This window comes from Myotis yumanensis, unplaced genomic scaffold (genome assembly GCF_028538775.1).
Source record: "Myotis yumanensis isolate MYYU_CA2020_CCGP unplaced genomic scaffold, mMyoYum1.0.hap1 SCAF_9, whole genome shotgun sequence".
NCBI lineage: Eukaryota > Metazoa > Chordata > Mammalia > Chiroptera > Vespertilionidae > Myotis > Myotis yumanensis.
In genome coordinates this window covers 75,303,823-75,327,852 of record NW_027223760.1, presented here as the reverse complement: position 1 = coordinate 75,327,852, position 24,030 = coordinate 75,303,823, and the positions used below count along the sequence as shown (strand labels likewise).

Genomic DNA, 24,030 nt, shown 5'->3' with positions numbered 1-24,030 from the left:
TCTTTTACAATTGAAAGGAAGAAAAATAAAGACAGTAAAGGAAAGGAATCAAAATCAATATACTATAATAAATTAGAAATAAATGATAATTATTCTCTGGTGGTGAGAAAAGAATATGGAGGTGGAATGGGGCAAATCCTATTTGTCTAGACAAGGAGAAAAGACAAAAAAAGGATATGCAATAGTAGATAACATATGTATTTAAAACATTAACATTAAGTGTACCCATATGCTAAAAAAACATTTTAAATATAAGGTAGACTATGAATTTCCAGAAAAAGGGAAATTACCAAGATTTACTCAAGAGACAGAACAAGAACACATGAGGAAATAGAAAACTTGTGAAAGAATTACATTCAAGAAAAGATTCAGGTGTATTTGGATATAAATAAAATAATACCACTTCAGAAAACAGGTAATTCTCAGAATATATAAACTATTCTGAATCAAATAAAACATGAAATCGTTTTCTAATTTACTCTGGAAAGACATCAAAACCTGTTAATCAAAACCAGACTTCTCTCTTATGAGTGAATAATAAATACAAAATCCTGAATACAAGTTTAGTCAACAGAATGCAGCAAACAGATGGCTCAATATTAGATTCTACTAATGTAACTGGTATCTATCATCACTAGGTAAAAGGAGAAAATCCATATATTGGCAAATACAGAAATGCATAAAAAAATCTTCTGAGTGAAATCCTCAAAATTAGATATTCATGCCGTAGCCGGGTTGCTCAGTGGATAGACTAGAGCGTCAGCCTGCAGAACAAAAGGTCGCAGATTCGATTCCAGTCAAGGGCCCGTGCCTTGGTTGGAGCCTGCAACCTGGCTGGTGGGACCCTGGTCAGGGCTTGTGCAGGAGGCAACCAATCGACATCGATGTTTCTCTGTCTTTCCCTCTCTCTTCCATTCTCCCTAAAAATCAATGGAAAAATAAACTCTGGACAAGATTAACAAAAAGCAAAAATTAGACATTCATAAAATCCGAAACAAAAATCCCCACCCTACCCAGTGTGACTCGGTTGGGTGTTGTGCCATGCACTGGCAGGTTGCTGGTTTGATTCTGAGTCGGGTCTCATGCCTGAGTTGCGGACTTGATCCCCCAGTAGGGGGCATGCAGGAGGCAGCCAATCGATGTCGCCTTCTCACATAAATGTTTATCTCTCATCCTCTCCCTCTCTAAAAATCCATAAAAAATCTTTTAAAAAAGAAAAAATTCCCATTATCATATTCAGTCAACTGAAAGCCATTAAAAATGATAATAGAAAAGCCAAGTATTGTGGCCAATTTAAAAAACACACACACAACAGCTTTTCTATATAAGTAGTGACTGGTTTAAAATATTACAATCCTTAATAATAATATGAAGAGTCCATTTCTAAAAGCAAAACAAATATTTTTTGAAACTTAAAAAAACCCCAAACATATCAGAACTATATTTCAAACTTTTAATGAGGAACATTCCAAAATAAAACACTATGCTTTCAATGAAAAGACCTGCTCACCATTATAAATTTAAACACGTAATATAGCGTATATTTCCAGTTAAAATACTAACACAATACTTAAGTGATCAAAATGTGATTCTGAAAGTCACATTGAAAAATAAATGGGCAGCAATAGAAAACTTTGACAAAGGAACAATTAAGTTCCATCCTACAACAAATACTGTCTGTGTCACAAACTGTTCCTGGAATTGATTTAAAAAAGACTACAATGAAAGATGCATAGTTTATAACAGAGTGTAGTATTTGTACCCAGAAGAGAAAGATCAGGGGTGGAACATAACTACTGAAAGCCCAGAAATAGACCCACATAAGACAGAGATGGTATTTTAAAACTAGAGATAGCCAGCGTGGTCGGTGTGGCTCAGCTGGTTGGAGAGTCAGAAAGTGGTGGGTTCCATTCCCAGTCAGGACACATACGCAGGTTGCAGGTTCGATCCCAGGTTGGGGCAAGAATGGGAAGCAACCAGTTGATGTTTCTTTCTCAAATCAATAAAAACATACCCCCAAATGAGTATCAAGAATTTCTATCTAGGGATAGAATGAATTGTTTAACAAATGTTGGCCTGATTAGTAACAAAGTATAAATTTGGGTCATTACCTCACATCTAACAAATTCTAGAATGGCTTAGAATTAACAGTAAAAGTAGAATGCTAGAGAAGTAAACTAAAATCTGTGTGAAAATTAATCTTTTTGTTTGTTTTAATCCTCACCTGAGGCTATTTTTTCCATTGATTTCCAGAGTGGAAAGGGCGGGGGGGGGGGGGGGGGGGGGGGAGACAGAGAGAGTCAATGCAGTGACAGACACACATGGACCGGTTCCCTCTCCCAGGAGCCCCTACTAGGCAAATACCACTAGCTTTTCAAGACACTTTAAAAATCTCCCTGCAACCAAGGTATGTGCCCTTGACGGGGAATCAAACCCAAGACCCCTCAGCCTGTGACGCTCCAACCACTGCGCCAAACCAGCCAGGGCAAAGTAATCTTAAAGTAGAGAAAGCTTTTCTAAGAAGAAACCATAAAGAAAGACAGACTTCACTATACATAATTAAAACATATCCCCAGAATTTTTAAGATTAAAAAGGGCTACCTTCCTTATATAAAGAGCTCTTCAGAGCAGGAGATAAATACCTATTAAGCTTATGAATAGTTAATAAACAAAAGACAACTGGCTAAAATGAAATAATAAATTTCACTAAGAAATATAAAAATAAGATGATTTATTACCTGTTAAACTGGCAAAGACTTAAAAATTTTAAATAGCTAACATAGCTAAATGAAAAGCAGAAGTAAAAAGAATGTAAAACTTGAGCACCATTCCTGAGAGCAATTTTAAGCTTAGAAATTTAGAAGCAAAAGTTTAGAAGTACACTCTTTAGGCCAGCAACTCCAAAGAATTTATGTATGCTTGTATATATGTATCTATGTGGATTTTCATCATATTGTTATTTATAACAATTAGAAATATTTTATGTTCAGCAATAAGAAGTTGTTAAATTATGGTTTTTCCATAAAAGAATTTAGAACCACTAAAAAGATAGAATTATTGACATAGGATGTTCACAATATATTACATGAAAAAAAATTAATCACAAAATGTAATCCCATTGTTTTTTTAAAAAATAGATTTGCATTCGCATCCATCCATCAAAAGGAAAAATATTAATGGTGGTTATCTCTGGTTGTGTTCCTATGTTTTCACATATGTACTCATATAAAAAAGGAAAAAAGGGTTTTTAAACTTAGTCAATAAAACATGCCAGAGTGGATAACAAGTGGTCACCTTTATCAGACAAGATTCCTAAATTTGTTCTGCAGATAAACAAGAAGAAAACAAGGCTAAAAATGGCCTGGAAATTCTTAATGGCAGTTTATTTACAGACTATCAAATACATATTTTTTAAAAACAAATGGCTTAAACACATTAGATTTAACAGTTACAAGACTTTACTGAAAGTTCTTGCCAAAAAAAAAAAAGCATAACTTTACAACAAATTAACTTGTGAAAAAAATTAAAGGGTGATTCACTACACAGCAGCATTTTGAATGCAATTAGAACCAGAAAATTCTTTCTTAATGGGACATTTTATATGGTGAAAGGAATAAGACTCACAAAATTTTAGTCTATATAGTTTGAAGGGCAAGGTTTTTCCATTATGATTAAAATTTTGTTTTCCCCATCTTCAACTGGATCCCTTGATACTTTATTAATTTACAGCTTTTATTTTTAATTAAATTAGAAACAGTTTCAGAACTTATCTGGAGGGGCCTCTGGTACCTCACAAACCATTGCTCCCCCTATAAAACAACTTAAAAATCATGAAACCTTGATAAAGTATAAAAGCAATGTTTGCAGACTTGCTGGTATCACTCTTCCTCCTACAAATAGAAAATACACTTTAATGATTCAGTCTTATTTTCTAATTGTTGGATATTTAAGAAGCTATTATCTTTAAAAAAAAAAAAAAAAAAAGAGGAGCCTCCTTTTTAAAGACTACCCACATATGAAATAGTCCCTAATTAAATTTTCTAAAATTGCTTATTTTCCTATTTTTTCTGGATTGTTGACTTTTTAAAGTCATCTGACTTAAATTAGTTGTTCAGTATTCTAAATTTAATTTTTCTTACTAAAACATTGGTACTTTAATAGTCAATTTTCCTATTGAAAAGTTAAGTATTTTCTGCAGAATTTAAACCTAACTAGAGGAACAAGCACTGGCAATCCATCTCTCTTAAGTCTCATTTTCTTAGCAGTAAAGTGAAGAGATGGACCACATAACTTTAAATTACTCGGACATCCTCTTCAGACTTTTAAGATATCAAAACCAATATCCCAGGGAATCAGATCTTTATTCAAAACATGTATTTCAGACTTACTCCAAAAAAATAAGTACATAAAGGACCTATGGTGAAAAGTTATTAAAAATGTGACTAAGCTCATAGCAAATACTGGTACTTTAACTCATAAGTACCAGTGAGATTAGTTTGGAAGCATTTAACCCATTTACCTTCCATTTTTCTCAAGAAATCTTGATATTTCCTACAAATTGGCTTACTACAAACTAGCTAGATGCAACTAAAAATTTGTTTTCATTATTGAGTTTCCAGTTGTTCTATTCTTTCCAGAACCTTATTTCTATATTCAACTATGACTTTAAAATTTTACAAAGACATTCACATTTTCAAGTGGCAAATAGCTTTTCAAGACACTTAAAAAATCTCCCTGTTCACTGTCAGCCTACTGAAAGTATGACTTAATGCCTTCCATGTTTAGTGATGTATTCCAAGTAATCAGAACAGTACTTGGCATTGGTAGGCACTAAATATATATTTACTGATAGAATGAGGCTCTGAATCACAGCTAACACATTATCTTAATTCACATTTGAAAACTGTTTTAATCAATAAATCCCTTAAAATGAGTCTTTTTAAATTACATGGGTGACTATAACTCTCCAACACATAATGAACTAAATAAAGATGGGAAACATAATGAGTTACATGCAGAAAAACTTGCTGTGTCAGGAAATACACAAAGGCATTTCCCATGGGCGACAAACATTTTCTTCTTTTGATAGGTCATTCTATTCTGTTTTCATTTTATTTGGAATCCGACTTACCGTGTGGTTGTTTTCCAAAAAACTTAAGCAATTATTTTATGTTCCTTAGATTTCTCTCCAGAATACCTAGTGATTACTGCAATTTTTATAACCTACAGAAGTAGCAATTTCCTAACCCTGCTCTTTTTATTAGTCCAAATTCCTAAAATATTAAATGGTATAAGATTTTTACTACCGTATTTCATAGATTCTAAGACACATTCTTTCCCATTTCTGAATTTGGGGAGACTCTTTAAATTTGCTCATCTTATTTAGAATTGTATTGTGGTTTAATTGGCAACATTATTTCTAAGTGTTGCATAAAATACTGGTATGTCTCTCAATCAATGCTGCGTTAGGGCAATATTCAAGTAACAACTTCCCTATCCATCCAGCCGCTCTCGCAACATAAATACATAACTAAAAGATTTAATTAGAAAAACTATCCAAACACAGTTCAATTGTATATAAAATATTTAATTTTTAAAACACAGTCTATTCATGTCACATAAATATCTTCAATTTTATGTTAGCTACTATGGTCAGCAGAATTAACAAGTATGACTATTAAGAATAACTTAGATACTGTCACTTATAGGAAAGTCTAAAGCTCTAAGACTCACCATATTAAAATTTCAGATACTTGAATACTGTAGCTATTTTGTAAAATTTCAAAATATTTATTCACTTCCTGCAATGCAGTTTCATTATAAGTTGTTAGTACTTAATATCCAAATAAAAGCAAAATAAGTTTTTCTTTCATTCATTTCTCCCCAACAACAAAAAAATTCCATCAAAAAATAAAATGGTCAACTGACATCATTTTATAGCAGTAAAATGGTAAATTATCCACTTTAAAATATTCTTACTCTCACCAAGCTAGAAGGCTTCCCATATACTATATTAAAGGAAGGTTCACAAGTCAGATAGAGGGCACAGGGTTAAAAGACTGACTTTAGAACTGGAGCTATTTCCATTCTATAACAGTTGTTTCAATTTAAGATTCCAAATCAGATTCCAGGAGAGAACAGGAAAACAAAATGGTTAATTGATACAACTCTCATTTCCAGAGCCTATTTTTTCACTTAATGATGTGGAAACACTGGTTGTGTACCTTTGGTTCCTTTCTAAAATTATTGTAATTATCTGTGTGAGTGTGCACAAAAAGTTAGATTTGACACATTACAATTTAAATAAGAATTTCTCCATTCTTTGTTGCTTTTAATTTTAAAAAATGCTGAATTGAACTAAAGTTGCCCTAAGTCTGGCAGAAGTCCTAATAAACCTCACAGGTCAGAGGAGAAGTTTCCTCTCACTTTTTTTCACTTGCAATAAATTAAATTTAGGCAATGTTTGTAATTAACAAGTGAACAGCGTTAATTTTTCTTAATATGGAAATTGTGTAACTTAAAATATGGTGTTTGCTACCCCTCCCCCCAATGGTGGTAATAGAATTATGCAAATTCTGTTAGGTCTTGCTTCTATGTTACTGCCCGCCAATTACTCATGGCAAATGGAAATGGAAGGACACGGCAGCCTAAAAGAAAACATGCTCTGAAATTCTCATTAAGCTATTGCTTTCAATATATATTTTTTTACTTTCAACATTTAAATGACAAAACTTTTTAGAGCTTATCGGAAGTAACAAAGTACTGATCGCAGTACTTTACTCTCCCTCCCTTTTCAAGAGAAGGTGGTAGTGGAAGATAACACAGCCCAAAGACAGGCAGAAAAGGAGAAAGTGTGATGGGCAGAGAATGGTTCTAACAGGAACTGAACAGGCAGCCCTAAACCCCCAAGAGCTCCCTTCCTCTTCAATACAATGCATTGATTCCCTTCAGAAGACAAATGCGTGTAAAGGTAACTACTTTTCAGACCTTAAGCTTACCTGTTAAGGCACTTACTTACCCGCCCCACCCTACCCATATTTTTCATATAAAACCCACTTTTCATTTGAATGCATTTTGCTAGGTTATGATAATCTGCAAAATAAAATAAAAATAACATTGACCATTTTTTTTATAAAAACTTGCATCAAGAGAAAGGTTGTGTTTTATTTTCTGAAATGAGCACAAAGTACACCTTTCACAATAACACTGAAAGCAGGTGCAAAGACTGACAGTGACCTTTGACTAAAGGTAGCTTTGTAAAAAGAAAAATACCAAATAAATCAGTGCCCTTTCTGATTGTTGTAAAACTGGAGAAGGGAGGGATTGGTTGGTTGTTACATAAAAGTTGGTCCAAACTTACAAAAAAAAAGCACAAATGTGCATAGTTGAGATCTGCAAGAGGGCCATAAAGAACTTTTATGTCCCTAATATTAGCATCCACTTAAAACTGCAAGAATACAAAATAAAACTGTTAACTAGAATTTGTGAAGATGTACAATCAATAGATCTAGTTTTTAGAACAGCATGAATTTAAGCAAAGGTGGGTTTTTTTGTTTTTTTGGTCTTTTTAAACTATTGTATGCAAGACCCTTTTCACATAAAAATAAAGCTGTTGTTGAATTAATATTATTCAAGTCTCTTGGATTGCTGCCTTAAATTGCAGCTAGAAAAGTCTTTCCAGATAAAAATGATGTGCCTGAGGAAAAACTGATACTTAGTATGGTAGCCCTCTGCCTCGACCTCTGCCAGCTGATGTGCTAATGTGTCCCCTGTATCCTTGTGAATATCCAGGTCCTTGGGCAGGAGAAGTCCAGGTCTGTCCATGCATGAGGCTGGGGCCCCCCGGGTTTTCCTGTAAGGTACCACCATAGTTATAGTTGTGCATCTTTGCTGGCAAAGGATGAGTACTCTCTGGCCCTGTGGAAGGGTCACTGCTGTTCGCCAGGACTGCAATGGGGCCATGGCTATATTCAAATCTATGGTCCTTGTCTCCACTAAACAACATGGGACCAGAATTGAGGTAAATGTCTCCATATCCAGCCACTGAACTGGGAAACGACTCGGAAAAGGCAGAAGGCTGAGGTGGGCCACCAGAATGAGATGAAGTAGTACTGTAGTTATCCAAAGACTGAATATCTGAGTTTCCAAGGAAGCTACGTCGTTCCAATGGTAGAGCAGAGCCACCTCCTAGACCATCATTACTAATATAAGGAGCAGAAGAGAAAGAAGAGGATCCAAAATTGTCCTTGTAGTCTGAAGTGGGTACATAAGTATCACCTGCCTGGTAATCAATACCACCTTCTCTTTTGGGATCATCCTGGGGTTGATGCTGAGTAAGCAGCTGTAACAGGGCTGCTTTCACTCCAGCATGAGGGTCAGTTAGTGAAGAACTAGTGGTGGGAACATGCTGGTTTTCTGTCCGATAATCCAGATCTTCTTCAGTGACTGGTGGTGGTTCAGGTGGTTCCGGAGGTCGTTGATCAGGAGGCAGAATACGAGGCCGGTCTGGTTCTGGTGTGAGCTCTAACATCCTCATATCTTGGTGCTGAATGAGATCATTTTGCCCTAAGTGAAAAAAAAAAAGAAGAAGAAGAAAAAAAAGTCAAAATATACTGTGGAAAACCAAATGTTCAAAATAGTTAATGTTTCCTATGGGTGGTCCTAAAGAGCATTAGAAGTTCCATCTCTGCGTAACCCCTCCCCCCCCCGCCAAAAAAAAAAGAAAGAAAAGGGAAACGGTATATAAATCCTAATACTGCCTACTACCATTTAAGTCTATCGTGACCAAAAAATTAAATTATATTTGACTTTTCAAAGGTATTTCATATATACCTGTTTATTGCTTGAAGAACAAAAGCTACTGTATATGCAAAATTTCTGCCTTGGTCAATCATCCTGTTATAGTTGGAGTAAAAGATTATTTCTTAACCATAGAAATCCATGACGTTCATAATAAGTTATATCTCACATGGATAATTTGCTAAAGAGTCAATTTTTAGAACAGATTAAAAAACCGAAGGCCTGAGAATTTTCACACATCTCCTAGCAATGCCACTCAACAATACACATTATAGATAACCACCAACAGCAAGAAAACAGTGTGAACGCAGCTACATTAGTGGTCTGCTATCTGCACACTCACCCGACACTGGAGTGCTAGGTTCTGGAGGCGGTCTGAGTTGTAACGATGCTGCTTCATGGCCCGACCCATTTTCCCTTTCCTCTAGTAGCACATCTTTCTGCTTTGACTGCTGAGCCTTTATTAACTGAGTCAACAGAACCGCAAATGCACTCTGCACGGCCGCCTGGGCAGCATCCGTCTCCACTTTAGGCTGGACGCTCTGAGAAGAAGGTTGAATTCCTCCCAATGGTTTTGAAGACTCCTGTTGTGGTGTTGATGGATCTGTCTGTTTTTCACCTGTTGCCAAAATTCCAGCAGGAAGGTTTATTTTATTTAGCTGTTGTTCAGTCTCAGAGTTTACCTTAATGTTCAACACTTGAACAAAATCAGCCATATTAATACTTGTTTTAGATTGTAGTAGGTTTAGTAGAATTGCCAATTCAGTGTGGTTTAACTGCTGTCCCGGGCCTGTTTTTACTAAAGACAAAATTTGTATCAATTAGAATTGCTGTAATTCATGGCTGCCCCACCCACAAAATGGCTCTGTATGACCACATGAAAATGTATATTTGTAGGACAGTGTTTAAGAAACACTGTAAAAAGGGAATCTCAGTTTAATTTCATATTCATTTAAGATGTAACTGTATATAGATTTTAAAAAAAAGAAATGTGGTCCATTTTGAATAAATTATCTTTAGGAGTAAATATTTCAAAAGGAAAATCAAAACTATCACTAGAACCCTATACTATAAAGGTAACTAGGAAATGTCAGCTGTGAATGGGAATGAATGATGATGATGATGATGATGATGACGACGACGACGACAGCTAGTGTCAGGTACTTTCTAAGCATTTTATATCCTCTTTTACTTACAACAAAATAAGGCATACCCTATTATTGGCCCCATTTTTAAATGAAGAAGAAACTGACATCTAGAGAGGTTAAATAACTTGTCTAAAGTCATAAACTCTGTAAGTGGCAGAGTTGAGATTTGAACCTAGCATTCTGATTCCAGAATCTGCACTCTTTTAACTACTCACTGTACTGCTTATCTAAAATAATGCTTATTATCTAAGAACCTAGCCTTGTATTTGTTTTTTTAAGTTTATGTTTTATTTTTATTTATTGAATTTATTGGGGTGACACTAATTATATAGGTTTCAGGTATACAATTCTACAATATTGTCATTTGTATATTATATTGTATGTTTACCACCCAAGTCAAATCTTCTTCCATCTTAGATTTGTGCTTAATTCAAACTTTTCTCATAGGCTCTTTGATAAAGTATACTTTATTCAAATTACTTTTTTTAAATTTTAAGTTATTCTGGGTAAATAACTCATCACCAGCAAAACAGATTCAGTGGTTTTTCATTTTCCAATTTCCAGTTTAGACTTGTGATCGTTTATACAGGTTCTTGTGAAAGCTTATCTGGATCATATACAGGGGTGGGCAAAAGTAGGTTACTAATAACAAATAAATAATAATACAAGAATAAACTATCATACCCCCACAACTATAAACCTACTTTTCCCCACCCCTATATAACAACAAAGCTCAAATGCATATAATCTACACTAATAAAAGAGAAACATGCAAATTGGCATCACTCCACTATGCCCACCAGCCAATCAGGATGAGTATGCAAATTAACCCAACAAAGATGGCGGTTAATTTGCATATGCAGGCATGGAGCAAAGACTGAAGAGGAATGAACACTAAAGATGACTGGAGACTGAAGAGGCTTGGCTTCTTAGCTGCAGCCGGAGCGGAGAAGCCAAGCTTTGGCTTCTCCACTGTGGCTGGACCGAAGGCCTGGGTCCTGGTTGCCGTAGGAAAACCGGTGCCGGCAGCCAGGGGAAGGAAGGCCTATTGCGTGAATCTTTGTGCAATGGGCCTCTAGTCTCTATATATAAAAACCTAAGCAACCTTTATGTGGAATGACCAAAATGACAGGTCGCAATGATGCGCACTAACCACCAGGAGGCAGACCCTCAATGCAGGAGCTACCCCCTGGTGGTCAGTGCGTTCCTACGGTGGGAGCGCCACTCAGCCAGAAGCCGGGCTCACGGCTGGCAAGCATAGCGGCGGTGGCAGGAGCCTCTCACCTCTGCAGCAGCACTAAGGAGCGAGCGGTAAGGAGCAAGCAGCAAGTGGTTAGCAGCACCAAGCGCTGAGCCCGGCTTGGGCTCCTACCCAGCTGCCTGCCACGTCGCGCACTGCTACATCCCTCGGGGGATGTCAGACTGCCAGTTTCGGCCCAATCCAGGCAGTCCAACATCCCCTGAGGAGTCCCAGATTGCGAGAGGGCACAGTCCAGGCCGAGGGACCCTACCCAGGGCACGCATTTCATACACTGGGCCTCTAGTACAACATAATACTACAGACACTGATAAGCAATTTCCATAGCCACATCATAGAAGAAACACTCCAAAAAGATTAAAAACTGATGATGAATGCTGTCTTTTTCTATTCTCTCTTTATAGATTTTGAGATATTTTTATTATATAACTAGAGGCCCAATGCACATGAAATCTGTGCAAGGGGCTTGCCTCTGCAGCCTCAGCCGCTTGCCTCAGCCCTCGAAGCCCTGGCTTCATCCGGAAGGTCATCTGGAAGGATGTCCAGAAGTTCGCTCGGCTATCCGGTCTAATTAGCATGTTATGCTTTTATTATTATTACAGATACCAGTTTTAGATTAAATCAAACTTTTATAAGTTATTCTTGTGACCTGCAGCATTAATAAGGAACAAAGTTTGATTACTACACCCCAAAGGCTATTTTTCCTCATTTTCCCTTTCATTTCTCTATTTACAGAGGCAGTCTCTGTATGAGTTCAGAAGTACTCTTTACAGTGTCTCCTCCACAGAAGTGGCATTTCCCTATTTCAAGGCCCTTACTGATTAACGAAGAAAATTAAGCAAAGAGGATATATTCCTATTTCAAAAAAATCAGAATTCTCACTTAATAGTGAATTTTAAAAAAAGGAAAACAAAAAAATAAAACTAAACTATCCACCATTAATAGGGTTATTAAATATGTAGATAACAAAATGAGCCCAGAAAGGGCAATTCATTTTTTACCAGCTAAAATAGAATGAAATAACTAACCTTCCACTAGGTTTGCTAGTGGAATAAGGACAACAGTTCCATGAAAAGGAGCAGAAATAAAGACCTGATAGTCTTGTTAAGGAAGATGACAACTGTAACCTGGGACAACTGACTACCATCCACACTTCGTATTACTGACCTCTCAGATCCTGTTTCAGTAGTAGATGGTATATAAAACATGTAACTTAAATGCAAATTAAGAAAACTTCCTGTTGCTTCTCTTTTGCCTTTCTCCATATTTTACACATTTTTAACATGAAAATAAACTGAACTTGATTTAGACAGCCATCATAATGTGTACAACAGACATGTTTTCCAGAGCTATGTATAAAATATTTTAATGTATAAGGGAAATTCACTTTAAGAAATTCTGAAGAATACTTCTCTACAAAAAATAAAAACTGCTGCTGGTTTTTAAAGTAACATGTATCAATATTTTAATGTTGTCTGACCAAGGTCAAGTATGAGCTTGCAGATTACATGGGAAAGCATTAATGGTAATCTTACTCACGCTTTCTCAGCTAATCTAATCTATATTTATACTCAACCACCAAAAGTCAAATCTGATTCACAGATCTGTTATCAATTAACTAATGAACCAATATTTATTCATCTCTTAATATGTACTAGACTACTTTTTCATGTTTGATAAACTACCACCTCTACATACACACATACACACATATATACTAGTACATACAGGCATACCTTGGAAATAGCGTGGGTTTGGTGCCACACAAATAAAGCAAATATTGCAATAAAGCAAGTCAACACACATTTTTTGGTTTCCCAGTGCATATAAAAACTATATTTATTTTATGTTGAAGTCTATTAAGTATACAACAATATCATTTCTAAAAATATTATATGCATACCTAATAAAAAAATACTTTATTACTAAAAAATGCTAACCATCATCTGAGCCTTCAGCTGGTCAATAACCTTTTTGCTGGTGGAGGGTCTTGCCTCATTGTTAATGGCTGCTGACTGACCAAGTGTGGTGGTGGCTGAAGGTTGGGGTGACAGTTTCTTTGCAGCACACAATGCTATTTGATAACACTTTACCAAAGTAGAACTTTTTTCAAAATTGGAGTCAAACCTCTCAAACACTGAAGTGGCTTTATCATCTAAGTTTATGTGGTATTCTAAATCCTGTATCAGTTCACCAATCGTCACAGGAGATGATTCCATCTCAGGAAACCACTTTCTTTTCCCTCTCATAAGAAACAACTCTCATCCATTAGAAGTTTTATCAGATTGGTTGCAGCAATTCAGTCACATCTTCAGGCTTCACTTCTGCTTCCAGTTCTCTTGCTCTTTCCACCACATCTTCCTTCCTCCTCTGAAGTCTTGAACACTCAAAGTCATCCACTGGGTTTGGAATCATCTTCCAAATGCCTGTTAATGTTATTTAGAAATCTTCCCATGCATCATGAATGTTTTTCATGGCATACAGAATGATGAATACTTTCCAGGTTTTTACTTTGCCCAAATTCATCAGAGGAATCACTATCTATGGCAGCTATACCCTTACAAAATGTGTTTCCTAAATAGTAAGACTTTAAATTTGAAATTACTCCTTGATCCATAAGTTGAAGAATGGGTGTTGTGTTAACAGGCATGAAAACAACATTAATCTTGCTGTACATCTCCATCAGAGATCTTGAGTGACCATGTGCATTGTCAATGAGTAGTGATATTCTGAAATGAATCTTTTTTTTTTTTTTTTTTTTTTTTTTTTGCTGAGCATTAAGCCTCAACAGTGGGCTTACAATATCAGTGAACTATGCTGTAAACAGCTGTCCTGTCATCCAGGTGTTGGTGTCCCACTTATAAAGCACAGGCAGAGTAGATTTACCAAAATTCTTAAGGACATGAAGATTTTCAGAATGGTGTATGAGCATTGGCTTCAACTTAAAATCACCAGCTGCATTAGCCTCTAACAAGAGTTAGCCTGTCCTCTGAAACCAGGCTTTGACTTCTCCTGTCTAGTTACCAAAGTCCTAGATCTTCTTCCAGTTTAAGGATGTATTTCTACATTGAAAATCTGTTGTTTAGTGTAGCCACCTTCATTAATTACCTTGGCTAGATCTTATGGATAATTTGCTGCAGCTTCTCCATCAGTACTTGCTGCTTTGCCTGGCACTTCTGGTTAGGAAGACAGCTTCTTTCCTTAAACCTCATGAAGCAATCTCTACGAGCTCCAAATGTTTCTTCTGCCATTTCCTTGCCTCTCTTAGCCATCACAGAATTGAGGAGAGTTATGGCCTTGCTTTGAATTAGGCTGTTTAGCTTTCTTACCATTTGTGTGTTTACTAGAGTAGTACTTTTAATTTCCTTCAAGAACTTTTCCTTTGCATTCACAACTTGACTAACTGGTGCAAGAGGCCTAGCTTTCGGTCTGACACTGCTTTTGGCATGCCTTCCTTACTACACTTAATTGTTTCTAGCTTTTGATTTAAAGTGTGGCTCTTCCTTTCCCTTAAACAGGTAGAGGCCATTATGAGGTTATTGACTGGCCTAATTTCAATTTACTGTTGTGTCTGAGGGAATAGGGAAGTCCAAGGAGATGGGGAGAGATGGTCAAAAGGTCAATGGGGCAGTCAGAACACATATAACATTTACCAATTAAGTAAGCTGTCTTCTATGGGCACTGTTGGGGTGCCCCTAAACAATAACAATAGTAACTGATCACCACCCTGGCCAGTGTGGCTTCAGTTGGTTGAGCATTGTCCCATGCACCAAAAGGTCACCAATTTCTTGTCAGGGCATATATGGGGTTCGACCCCTGGTTGGGTTGCATACAGGAGGCAATCAATCACTGTTTCTCTGTTACATTGATGTTCTCCCCTCTCTTTAAAATCAATTAAAAAATATATTTAAAAAATAAAAGATCAATCACTAACCACCACAATAAATATAATAATGAAAAAGTTTGAAATATTCTGAGAGTTACCAAAATGTGACTAATGAGTAAATTCTGTTGGAAAAATGGCACTGAAATACTTGCTCAATGCAGGGTTACCATAAACTTTCAATTTATGCAAACTGCAATATCTATGAAGTGCAATAAAGTGTAGCACAATAAAACAAAGTATGCCTGTATTTATTTCATATTAGTCTCTGTCTTCACACACACACACACACACACACACACACACACACACACACACACACACACACACACATTAAACTAAACGTGAATGCTTTCTGGTTTCTTGAGGCCAAATGAGGGAATAGATTCCATTTTTGAAAAGTTAACACTGAAGAGACTGATTTCTCATGAAGAAGCTTACTCTTACAATAGATTGAGTCAGAGGAAGAAATTTAAGTTTTCCCCAAATATCCTTCTTTGTCATCCTTCAAGTCATTTTTGGCACAAAAAATCAGATTCTAATCTTTGAGATTCTATAATTAATGGGAAATATATTAAGAGTAACTTCTAAGGATATTATAGACAGTACAAAAGAGCTTCTATTATAATTTTTGGCTCTTTTCCTATATCCTTTTTACTTCTTGAGCATTCAGACATTAAATGCTGAGCCTCAGTGAGAACAGTGTTAGCAAAAGACCTAGTGATTCCTGTACTAGGAGGAAAAAGAAAGTAGAGAAATCTGACTAATGACTAGTCATATGTAATTTGAGTCCCTCTTTGTAAGTTCATCTTACCTTGACATTGCTTAATATTGCGATGCCAGTACCAGCAACACATGTGTACTGGCACAAGCAAATAATAAAGAAATGTCAAGTTCAGTGAAAACCTTAATGTTCAACTTTTAACCTCCAATGCCTTAGCACTAGAACAATATAATCAACAGTAGCCACAAAACAACTGGAAGAAAACCATGGAAGCATTACTGACCAGGTGCCACATTCGAGTTGCCCTGAGATTTCAGTTGTGAAGTTGGCAGCACACCCTGGGGTGTGTTCGTTCTGCTGTCATCCAAGCCCAGAGACAAGTCCTTTTTGGGGGCTTTAACTGTGGAAACATCATCAGTCATGCCCATCTGCTTCTGTCTTCTTCGCTTTTTACTCCACAACTCATGACAGTCTTGCCATAAAGGAAGGCTAGAAAAAAAAGAATAAAATGGTTTCTCAGTGGCATTTCTTAACAAAATGCTAATATTTCTTAACAACCAAATTGCCAATCCCACGCCCCTGCAAGTTGTTCTTGAAGACTTCACACACAGGCTTTACAAACTGTTCCAATAAAAATTGCCCTTGATGCACACCTCCTTCGGTCCTTCACCTTTATAAACAGATGGTGACTTCTGAATAATCACTAATTAATCATTTATTAAAACTATAAGTGAAGAAAATATGGTCAGCCCTAACTGATTTGGCTCAGTGGATAGAGCGTCGGCCTGCAGACTGAAGGGTCCAGGGTTCGATACTGGTGTCAAGGGCACATGTCCACGTTGCGGGTTTGATCCCCAGTAGGGGGCGTGCAGGAAGCAGCTGATCAATGATTCCCTTGCATCATTGATGTTTCTATCTCTCCCTCTCCCTTCTTCTCTGAAATCAATAAAAATATATTTTTAAAAAATAATGTATAAAAATGGGTTACAATGATCCTTGGTACAACCTTTTAAAGCCAATTCTTATCATAGAACATCATACATTGAATACGATATTTAAAAAGGCAAAACATATGCCATTTGCAGAAACTAGACTAGACAGAGGATTGAAAGTACAAAGACTAAGACATACCAACTGTGAAAAATTTTCTTGCAAAAACTTTTAACTTTTTAATACCCTTGTATTTGCTGTTGTAAGCAAATGTCCTAGAATTACACTGATGCTAGAGGCATTTCAAAAATAGGTAATCCAGGCTCATTATTCATCAACAAAAGTTCTGAATAACTAGCAAGTATCATCAAAATTACCCTCAATTATGAAATAACTCTACCTGAATGTAATTTCATAAACCTGACAACCGTGCAGAATAACTTTTGCTTAAAAAGAGACTTAAATATTTGATTTATAAATATTTTCTTTTTACCCTAATAATCCAATATTGTGTCTATTTAAAATAAGAAAATTAAGGCTTGGAAAGGTTAATAAACTTGCCCAAAATAACTACAATTTTCCTTAAGAAGCCGCGACCTGGTGATAAAAGTCTGCAGTCTTCAGCCTATACATGTTTTCCTCTAAGGATACATGAAGATTTTTTAAGGGGGTACACTTAAAATTGTTTTAAAATAATTTCCATATCCACATGTCCTCTTTCCTACAATGGATCTTTGAGAATGGCCTGCACATTCAGCAAATTCTTTCATACCTCCTCTTTTACAATTACTCTTATGTCATGTTATAAAAGAAAGGTATATGCAACAACATGGTTGAATCTTAGCAATGTAATATAATATTAAGCAAAAAAAAAAGTCATTCCCAAAAGAATACAAACAGCATGACCCCCTTTTATAAAATTAAAAACTAAAATTAAAAAATATAAATTATTATGAGTACATGTAGATGGCAACAAAAAGTATATACAAAAGAAAACAGCGATGATGGTTACCTCAGGTACAGGAAGGCAAGGGGATATAGGTAGTGGTGTAGGGTTGGAGTGGAGAAAGGTATGATATGATTAAAGTAGATTGTTTTCAAGACTCCAGCTTTCATTTGGTAGGCTCATAGCTGCTTATCAACACCATTGAAAATAACTAAGTAACTAAAGAAAAAAAAGAGCCATGCATGGACCAATGATGAGTGATACAAGGATTATGATTAAACCAAGTCTATGCACCTGAGGTCCAAAAACAAAACAAAGGCATACCTCTCAGCCATCTTACTATGGCGCATTGCCTCAGCGTGTAAAAACCTCCTGGAGTAACAAACAAAGGGACAATTTGAAATATTGATATTGGGAAGCTGTAAGGCATCATAATCCCGACAAAGCCTTTCCTCTCCTTTTTCTCCCCCTAGCCCCTCATGTGTTTTTACAAGATGTGTAGCCTTAGCCTCTGTGGGGATATTCTGAAATCAGATGTACTACAGTACTGCAGTAACGAGGATTTTACTTCCACCATCCAAATATCCTGGGAATGCATGGCTCTTAAGAAAATGAGTCCCATGACTGTAAAGCAAAGAAATCCACTGAAAGGGCTTTGTTCCCTCCCATAATTTAAAGGTAAGAGATTCTTTATGGATGATTTCAACACTCATCTCTAGGACAGATAAACATCACCCAACAAATAGCTAACACAGTATTAACTCAGTGACGCTGACTCACAGATACACCAGGAATGTTTTCTAGGATGAGCACATTTTTATGTTCTTTTCTGAAGGTTCGAATACTGGCTCAGCGACTTATTTATTGTGTCTCATTAGGCAAGTAATGACTTCTGTGCCTCAATTTCCATGTTTTTAAAAATGAGATAACAATACATTATAGGTAGAGGTAATATACGTTAACATATGTAAGAGCTCGGGCCTGGTTAGGCAATATATTCATGTTTGATTCCATTTATCATCATTCAAAAAGGTAGCTTAAAGCTATTTTTATTAAATCACACCATGAAATATTTATGCAAATACAGCTGTTCATATTTTACCTTATGCATTATTTAATACTTTATACTTGCTATTAAGAAAAAAATTATAGGCTAGGTGCCATTCTAATTCACTTTTTAACAATATATATTTTTTTCTCTTTTCATTAAATACTTCAGAAAAGTTTGACAGGACATCTAACACAATTAATAGAGTTATTTTTTGTGTTTTTTAATACCCCACTCTCATTTGATTATTCCTAAAAAATTGATCAGAAGAGTGTATTATATACACATATTTCCTAAAGGAATGCCATGCCTTTCTTCATCGTCCTTAGCTCATAAATAACTTATAATTTTAATTATCTATTTCATATTACAAAATGAGGTAATATTGTTTATATAACTTTTTTATTTAAATATTAGATTGACATCTTTATAATTTTACCTGACTGCCTTAGTGATATATCCCATAATTTATTACTGGTTTACAGAGTTTTCATCAAAATGTGTATTAATGTTTATTCTTAATGAACAAAATATAGTCAGGTATGTTCTGATAAAAACAGTGAACTTAGGTGTTACATTTGATAATATGAAGTGTTTTCAATTAAGTTATGTGGGAGACACTTTTCATAAATTGAAGGGAATACATCTATAGTTCCAAGGTTTTGACAAAAAACACATGTAGTTTAAAAATGTAATAAGAAACAATTTAATAAATTGACTGGCAAAGTAACACTGGAATGACATGCTGACTTCCTAACCTTTTCTAAGTATACTGGATTAAACAAGTATAAATAAAAAGAAAAAGTAACAAGTATAATAAGTATTTTAGTAAGTATTCGTAAAGCTTCTTTGGCTTACTTTCCCAAAATTTGAAAAATTAAGTGGTTAATGACTGAATAACTTATCTTTTGGCAAGTCATGTAGTTTCCAGGATTTACTGTCAAAAACATTAAAGGAGAAAAAAATCTTAAGTTTATATCTGACAGGTCATTAAAATAATTTTTGATGACCGATTACTATGTGGTTTTGGAGATATAATATGGAGGGAATTTAAAACTCAGTGATTAACTATGACAAAACTCCACCTATTCTCAAATGCTTGTTTACAAGGGTACTTATTAAAATAATACTAAAATTAATGTGGAACTATTGCAATCTAGAATAAGTACTATTAATTGATAGGTATGCAAATTACATGGGGAAATTAGCCCTACTTATTTCATTAGGTTGCATTTCCAACAAATTTTAATTTTTTTTCCTTTTCTTAACTGAAATGTGTGCTATTAATATTTGCAATGACAAATTAAGAAGAAAAAGAACTTTGTAGTCAGATTTTAAAAATCAAATTTCCATTTATATATGTACACATATATTTGTTTTAAAAATGTATCACAAGGTAATCAATTAATGCTTTCAAGCAAAAATATATGCTGCATTAAAAATCTGCAGAAGCAATGTAAGTCCAAAATGAAAAAAGAGCAATGTCAAATTATTAGTTTCTTCATACATTTTTATTGTTGTTAATCCTCACCTAAGGATATTTTTCCAGAGTTTTTGAGAGAATGGAAGGGAAGGGTAGAGACAGAGAGAGAAACATCGATGTGAGAGAGACACATTGATTGGTTGTCTCACGCATGTGGCCCTGGGGCCTGGGATCAAGCCTGCAACCAAGGTATGTGCCCTTGACCGGAATCGAACCTGAAACCCTTCAGTCCATGGGCTGACTATCCACTAAGCCAAAGGACTAGAGCTCTTCATATGTTTTCTAAGGGAATGTTTGTGAATATAAAGATAAGATATTTTTACTTCATTGAATATATTTTTAAGAGTGATGTAACTGCTCCATTTAAGTGTCAACATTTATGATAGACTGAAAATTACATCTTTTGCAACTATTTAAACCATTGATTTAAAAAGTTTAGATGTCGATTAAAATTGAACTTTCATACAGTTTTACCAGAATTCTTTCATGTGTAATACCTAAACCAAGATATCAATTTAGATCAACTTAGACATTATCAATATAAGAAAAATGACATTATATTCCTCTTGATATGATAAAGCAGGAAGCACACGTTACTACCTAGCTAGTTCTTGCAACAAAAAAATAAAAAAAATGTTACTCTAATCCTGATATTAAGAAAGCAATTAATCGGATTTTAGAATGTTTTACAAAACAGCTAGCTTGGACTCTTCAAAAGTGTCAATGTCATAAAAATCTTATCCAAAGAGTGATTCAAGACTGAAAACACATGACAGCTAAATGAAATATGTAAGCTCTGCCCTAAAAAAAAAGGGGGGGGGGGTATAAAAGAAAATTATTGTGGAGAAATTTGACTATGGGCTATTAAATATTACAATGTTAAATTTCTTATGCTTTATACAGAATTAGTGTTAGTTCTTATAGAATCACTTATAAATGAAGCATCACTTCCACAATATATTATTCAAACAGTTCAGATAAAAGTTTACATAGAGTGATAAAGCAAATATGCCCAAATATTAACTGTTAAATCTAGGTGAAGGACATATGAATGCTCACTGTATTATTTTTTTCTATATTAATGTAAATGAGAAAAATTTTCAAATCCAAAGTTGAAAAAAATTCTTTAAAGGGATACTAGAGCCAAAGTTTCATGACAGCTAATAGCTACTGATAAGCAAACCCAACAAAAATCCATGAGACAATTCAACAATGAATAATTCAGGTCCCTCAATATGTCAGATGATATATCCTTTAAGCCTTTCAAATCATCTCCACAAAGGCTATTTGTATACAGCAAAAACTCAATGAAGCTGAATATGAGGGTCTCACAGAAATATAGTAAACCCAATCTAAGTGATAAGTGAAAGAGTCAAGATTTGAACTCCAAAGCCCATGTTTGTTCATTTACAATATGTTAATTGTATTACATGGAAATATTTTATTATTGTACGCACAGGCTTGCTTTATGACGCTCATCGGCATCTTTTAAATTATTTTAAAAATCCCTGCAAAGTTTCTAGATCTTGCCAAGAACCAAATAATCTGCTTTGTCCTCTCCCCTTTCCCCAAATCAATCTTAGAGAAAGTATAGGAGCCACAAGAGAGTAAAGTTTCAAGAACCCAGCTATTCTGACTCCCAAACTCTATGCATTCCACAGCCCCCCCATTGGACAATGAACTTATTTTATACAGGCTTTTGATACTAATATTCTTTTATCCAATGATTTAAAATTTTATTATATATATAAAAAATTTATTATATAGTTTGCCAAGGAATATATTAGAACTTCTTTCTCTTATTGGACAAACTTGAATTTGAGAGCGGGGTCCACCCTTTACTATATTTGTATTCTTGGGCAAGTTTCTTAACCTCTTTAAGCCTGCTTCCTCTTCTGTAAAATGGTGATGATGATAATAATACTCACCTGAGTATGAATGTAACACATGAAAAATGTTTAGCATTAGCACTCAAAATTTTAGCAACACCAACTAATAGTATAAGCAGTAGTATGGGTACTACAATAAGCTGCAGCAGAAATGTGTTCTTTGAATTAAAATATATTAATAAAATTGGCTAGAGGAAGGCTACTTTTGTTAGTCTTACGGTTAGCTGAACATTAAGCATTCTAGATATGCAAATTACATATTTTATACTGTTATTCTATTTCTTTTTATTTATTTCTTTTGACTTAACCATGAAAAAGCTTCTGAAAGTTATATACTGATGTTATTAAAACTATCCAGTTTCTTTATATAAGGGATCTAATAATAAAAAGTCACTTACTCTGGTGGGGGCATTTTTGAGGGTTCCACATCCCGTAGGAACTCACATTGAAGAGCTTGTTCTGCAGTGCAGCGCTTACTAGGATCCAAGGCCAGCATGTAATCAAATAAGTCTAGTGCGGCTGCAGGAATACTAACATGAGAGGGTTAAAAAAGTCATTCATGGTCTTTGACACAAGTTTAATGTTTCTTTAGAAGCTTATTTCAAGTACTAGCATTTTATACCATGTTAATAATACTTTATTCCAGTAAATATCAATTTTCTTTTGAAAAATACTTACACATATTTTTATAACTATCATTCTAACAATTTTAATTTTGGCAAAGAGTATATTTTATTACTCTATGGGCAATTTGCTGTTATAAATTAAGAATTGAACAGAATAGTTTCCTACAATAAAAATAAAAACCTGAGCTCAAGGAACTTGAAAGATGTTTCAATAAAATTTAAAATAATGTAAAAGTTCTTTCTTATGTAAGTACCAAATCTAACACACAAACACAAACCACTGATTCCATAATGGTGGTGAAATGATAATTTGCATGTAGCAAAGGGAAACTCAAAATAAAATGACACAGAATAATTGTGATAGATCTACTTTTAGTCAACAGAGAATTGAGTAACATTTAGAATTCAGAGTAATTAACTAAACAAACAAACAAACAAACAACAAAAAAACATTCAATGCAATATGGATGTTTAAGCATCCCCTTCTTACAAAACAAATTCTTCTCTTAACTTTCGACGATATTGCTTCTTTGGTTTCATGGTGTTGAAATATGGTAGTTTGATTACATCGGGCCACACTGCAGGACATGGACTCCCACATATACGGCTAAACACACAAAAAGAAGTACATCACTATAAACTACACAGACAAAATAATACAACTGCTATACAAAACATCAACTCATTTAAGTCCTGATATAATTATAGAAATTTTATTAAATATTTCAGTCATCCCAACATAATTACTTGTTTTAAGAAATCAATTTATTTTCCGTGGATACTTCTAATACTCCAACATTCAAATTCCTAGAAAGAAAACCTTCTTATTTATAAAATCAAATCTGAAAGGTAACACTCAAAATATGTTGATCATATGTTGAACAAAATAAAAAACTTATTCCAATAAATTAAGAGAGTTTAGTATATGCCTTTCTCTGGTTTTATAGGTACCTGTCATTTACCACTTTTCATAAATATAATGAAGTTTGCGATAAAATCAGAAACAGATATACTACACTCAGGAAGGTAAGTACATTGTAAATAAAGACTTAAATTCTGTCAACTGGTGGACCCTAAAAGTAACATTCTTGAAACATGTATGTTCTTTAAAATTGTGCCAGATTTCAAGGTATTAAGAAATTTTAACTGCTTTACTCTCTGCTTATCTGTACCTTAAAAATACTAATTTTTAAAAAAATATATTTTATTGATTTTTTACAGAGAGGAAGGGAGAGAGATAGAGAGTTAGAAACATCGATGAGAGAGAAACATCGATCAGCTGCCTCCTGCACACTC

At 34.8% G+C, this 24,030-nt stretch overlaps 1 protein-coding gene across 3 annotated transcripts in view; it reads right to left on the bottom strand.

Moving 5' to 3' along the window:
• Positions 1 to 7,590: 7,590 nt before the first annotated feature.
• The window catches only part of CDK13 (cyclin dependent kinase 13), a 121,154-nt gene continuing 104,714 nt past the window's right edge, over positions 7,591 to 24,030 (bottom strand). The window contains exons 10-14 of one of the 3 annotated variants that reach the window (XM_070424731.1): positions 23,225 to 23,341; positions 22,507 to 22,638; positions 16,096 to 16,301; positions 9,143 to 9,598; positions 7,591 to 8,565 (exon numbers count right to left, since the gene is read on the bottom strand). In XM_070424731.1, the coding sequence (XP_070280832.1) occupies positions 7,715 to 8,565; positions 9,143 to 9,598; positions 16,096 to 16,301; positions 22,507 to 22,638; positions 23,225 to 23,341 (1,762 nt within the window). In that variant the 3' untranslated portion in view covers positions 7,591 to 7,714. The remainder of the gene's footprint in view (positions 8,566 to 9,142; positions 9,599 to 16,095; positions 16,302 to 22,506; positions 22,639 to 23,224; positions 23,342 to 24,030) is intronic. The other 2 variants (XM_070424732.1, XM_070424733.1) reach the window with 2 other exon arrangements.